This window comes from Octopus bimaculoides, chromosome 20 (assembly GCF_001194135.2).
Source record: "Octopus bimaculoides isolate UCB-OBI-ISO-001 chromosome 20, ASM119413v2, whole genome shotgun sequence".
Lineage (NCBI taxonomy): Eukaryota > Metazoa > Mollusca > Cephalopoda > Octopoda > Octopodidae > Octopus > Octopus bimaculoides.
Window position 1 is genome coordinate 17,386,890 of NC_069000.1, and position 5,079 is coordinate 17,391,968.

At 35.7% G+C, this 5,079-nt stretch overlaps 1 protein-coding gene across 4 annotated transcripts in view; it reads right to left on the reverse strand.

The window, feature by feature from the left end:
• The window catches only part of LOC106879804 (POU domain protein 2), a 112,894-nt gene that overhangs the window by 92,102 nt on the left and 15,713 nt on the right, over positions 1 to 5,079 (reverse strand). Inside the window, exon 1 of one of the 4 annotated variants that reach the window (XM_052974926.1) lies at positions 350 to 1,340. The exons of 2 other annotated variants lie outside the window; for them this stretch is intronic. In XM_052974926.1, coding sequence (XP_052830886.1) covers positions 350 to 425 — 76 coding nt within the window. In that variant the 5' untranslated portion in view covers positions 426 to 1,340. Of the gene's footprint in view, positions 1 to 349; positions 1,341 to 5,079 lie in introns of those variants that run through there. One more of the 4 variants, XM_052974927.1, reaches the window with a different exon arrangement.

A 5,079-nucleotide genomic window follows, 5' to 3' on the forward strand; every position in this document is an offset into this window, starting at 1 on the left:
ATATATATAGGGGGAGAAAAGTTAAAATGGTTTTCGAAGTGTGAGAAATAGAAAGGTAAAAAAAAATTAATAATTATAAGAAAACAATATCATATTTATGGGATTAGTAAAAATATACATACACACACATATATATATATATATATATATATAAGCAAAGAAAACAAAGAAAAACGAAATAAATTGAAGATAAAAAATAGTTGTGAATGAAGATGGGAAGCAACAACCAATCGCCCCCATTAAAAGCCGATTGGTGTGCGGTAAGTAAATATAAAGGCATATATTATGCTAAAACCTCTAAATATGAATATGTAAAAATCTTTTCCCCCCGCCATCCAAGCATCATTACCTTGTTTTTCATTCGGAGTGGCCGACCTGCTGCCAGTCGCCGTCACCGCTACTGCTGCTGATGTTGATGAGGCCATTTTGAATAATAATATACAGCTATTTAGTGTCCGGACAACTACGGAGACTAATCAGATGCACCGATTTACTGGTGCAGTTCCACTTCGGTAGAATCCGGCAATCGCCGACGCTTCTACCGCGGTTGCCGTCGCACTCGTCGTCGTGATCGTCGTGGTAGCAGTTAGCTGACTGACTGCTGCTGCTGATGTCAATGCTGCCGCTACTGCTTATAGACTCCTTATTGTTGCTGGTGCCGCTGTTATTGTTGTTGCTTATGTTAGCAATGGGTAGTAGTGGTCGGCATTTAATGTCGGTGAAAGTTAGATTCTGTATGGTGTTGTTGGGTAGTAGTGGTAGTAGCAATGTGTCGTGGTCGATGTCCAAGATTGTTGATATTCTCTGCTACCGCTTTTCTTATTGTTCTTGTTTTTGCGGCGCCGACGGCCACATGTATAGTGGGTAAGGCATTCATGACACAGACACACACCGTTAAATAGTAACCAGTCAATAATAGAGGGAAAGAGAGACGAAGCGGTGAGAGTACTGAGAGAAATAGAAACATTGAACGAAAAGAGAAAGAGACAGAGAGGGAGGAATTAAGAAGAGATTCAGATCGGATAGTTTGCTGTGATAAAGAGAGAAGTAATATTCACAATCAGCTGAGCCGCTGCTGCTTTTTCTTAAATGTCTTTTAAGCTTGGCTGGCACTACACAAACTCTTCTGAATATGTCGACTGGAAATTGAAATGGACAGTGCAATCTAAATGTCGCCCAAACGGACACGAATAATAATATATAAAAAAATAATAAATAACTAGCAGCTCCACTGTCTTGTTGACTGACCCCTTCTGGTATGAACGGGCGGTAAATGTACGCCAGTTTGTCATTGGATCAAAAAAAAAAGCATAATCACACAGTTTATAGCGAACAAGCCATACACGCACCTACCTACATTAGCCTTCAAGCATATATATATATATAAATATATATATATATATATATATATGTGTGTGTGTGTGTGCGCACGCACACAGACACACGCCGGTTAGGAAACTTAAGAGTTTATCATTCCTATAAGTATGGAATTGTGTAGTTGGATTTATCGAGGAGTAAATGGTTTCGTTCTCGTTCTACTTCCCCTTTTACATTTCCTACCATTATTACTGTCCAAGCCATCAGTATTGTATTGGGTCAAATATTATCGATTCTTTTTTTTTTCAGAAACCGACCCATCCATTTCAGTTTTCACCACTACACAGCAGCCCGGGTCCTTATCTATTTGTCCCTCTGTATGCATATATACATACATATATACAAGAGGCAAGTGTATGTATTCAGAGATGAATGCGGATAGATGGACACTGATATATATGTATACAAGCATACTTGTATGTATTTGTGTGTGTATGTATATATATATACATACACATATATATATATATATATATATATATATATATATATATATATATATATATATATATATACATGTATATATTTATATATATATATATATATATATATACATGTATATATTTATATATATATATATATACACGTGTATATTTATGTGTATGTATATGAAAACTACACACAGCGCACATAAGTTTGAATATGTTCAAATACATATATACTTATATGTATGTGTGTGTATATATATATATATATATGTAATACGCACGCACACACACATAAGTCTGAATGTATTCAACACCTTCCTACATGATCTATTTGTTTATTTATTTGTCTGGTTATTCACCTATCTCCCTTGCCGTCTGACTCTCTTTCGATACGCGAATATCTTTTATTACGTTTCTAACTTGATATATACACCAGTAGGATTGGCTCAGAAGCATTAAAAAGGACAAAAAAAAAGCGAAAACGAAAATGGGTGAGGTCATCCAGAGAGAGTAACAGGGAGCTAGGTTTGAACTGTTGGTGACTCAGTGAGGCTTTCACAGCTAGCTAATGTCAAAGCCTTATATAACCCACAATATAAACATATACATATGTATACACATACACATATATATAGTTCAATATACACACACATATATAAATAAATGTGTATATATATATATATATATATGCGTGTGTGTGTGTACATATATCTACATAGTATAATGTATATATATATATTATGCACTCACACGTGTGTGTGTATGCATAATATATACACATATTTCTTTATGTATGTATTATACTATATATACAGAGAGAGAGAGATACATGTGTGTGTGTATATGTACGTACAAATGCATATGTATAGACGTGTGTGTATATATGCATACGTGTGTGTGTGTATGCATAATATATACATATATTTCTATATGTATGTATTATACTATATAGAGAGATATAGATACATGTGTGTGTGTGTATATATATATATGTATATATATATGCAGATATATAGACATATATACATGCATATATATATGTATATATATATATACTTACAAATATATTTATATATACATACTTACATATACATCTCTCTCTCTCTATATATATATACAAGTTTATTTATACATCCAATATGTGTGTGTGTATGTATTTTTCTTTAAAGGAACATTTTTTAAATAATTGCCTATAGAGGCATCATTGAGCTGTGACGTGTCCACAAGGACTGACGGTATAACTTAAGGGTCATTGCCAATGAGAGATTTATGGTTCTAGAAATAGAATGTATGCTATCTAATGGCAAGTAATTCCTTCGATTATCTCTCCCTTGGTTTATGCATACATATATAAATGCATATATACATACATAGACATATGTGTGTGTATATATATATATATATGTATGTATACATGTGTATATATATGTATATGTATATATCATCATCATTTAATGTCCGTTCTCTATGCTGGCATGGGTTGGATGGCTTGATCAGAGCTGGGGAGTTGCACCAGACTGCAGTCTGATTTGGCATGGTTTCTGCAGCTGGATGCCTTTCCTAACGCCTACATATATTTATGTGTGTGTATTTATAGAAAAAAAAATGAAGACAGGTGTATGAACAACAAACTGGTGTATTAGTTTGATGCTTGGGAAAGTGAAAAAGTCTTTTACGTTTCGAGCCTGCGCTCTTCAGCAGAAAGGAATAAGAGAAAATAAAACCATCCAACCCATATATAATCATCATCATTCAATGTCCATTTTCCATGTTGGCATGGGTTGGACAGTTTAACTGGGGCGAGTTAGCAAAGGTATTTTTTTACATGTCACCAGCACCTGCAAGGCAAGGACCTCTCAGCTGAGAGAGGAAGTGCGAGGCATGGCCATAAGAAACATGCTCGTATGTATGGATGGCCAGAATTTTTACTTAGCTTTATGAGTCTTTTCAAGCTGTTTCAGTCACTTGTCATCTCCTCAGTGAGCCACTCCTGTATATATATATGTATATGTGCATATATATGTGTGTGCATGTATAAACTGGCCTGAAGATCCTATGTAAACATTTAAACTATTCTTTTACTTACAAAAAACCCTCATAAAAATTAAATTATCAATACACACTGTAAATAACTCTTCCAAATCAAATATATTAATAAATCATGTCAACACCATGGATAACCGACATGAACTCAAATAAATAAAACTTGGAAGTTAGAGATCCCATGCTACTCTAGCTATCCAGAAGAGCAAGAAAGTAACTAAGCCATAATAAAAATCTTATTAATCTCTTCTATAGTATTGAGTACTCTTTCTTCCAACAGAATATATATATATATTCTTTTATTGTTTTCTTTGTTTCAGTCAATTGACTGCAGCTATGCTGGAGCACTGCTTTTAGTTGAGCAAATCGACCCCAGGACTTATTCTTTGTAAGCCTAGTACTTACTCTGTTGGTTTCTTTTGCCAAACCGCTATGTTATGGGGACCTAAACACACCAGCATCGGTTGTCAAGCAATGTTGGTGGGGGACAAACACAGACACACAAACATATACATATATATATATATATAAGTATACGATGGGCTTCTTTCAGTTTCCGTCTACCAAATCCACTCACAAGGCTTTGGTCGGCCTGAGGCTATAGTAGATTTTAAGGTAGAGATGACATGAGAAAAATAAAAGAAAGACAGCAGAGTTTTACATCTTCTACATTTGAGAAACTGCCTGCAGTTTTTATTTCCCATCTATCATCTTTACTCAAAAGAAGAATTCTGTCTGAAACTCCACTCCTCATTGCAATTTCATAGTACTTTTCTGTCACCATCTGAACGTGGCTGATGCAGGTGCTGCCTGACTGGCTCCCGTGCCGGTGGCATGTAACAGCACCCACTACACTCTCGGAATGGTTGGCGTTAGGGAGGTCATCCAACTGTAGAAACATTGCCAGATCAGATTGGAGACTGGTGCAGCCTCCTGGTTTGCCAGTCCCCAGTCAAACCATCCAACCCATGCCAGCATGGAAAATGGACATTAAACGATGGTGATGATGTATATAAATTTATATATATACTCTTTACTCTTTTACTTGTTTCAGTCATTTGACTGTGGCCATGCTGGAGTACCGCCTTTTAGTTGAGCAAACCGACCCTAGGACTTATTCTTTGTAAGCCTAGTACTCTCTTTTGCTGAACCGCTAAGTGATGGGGACGTAAACACACCAGCACCGGTTGTCAAACGATGTTGTGGGGAGGGCAAACACATACATACACAT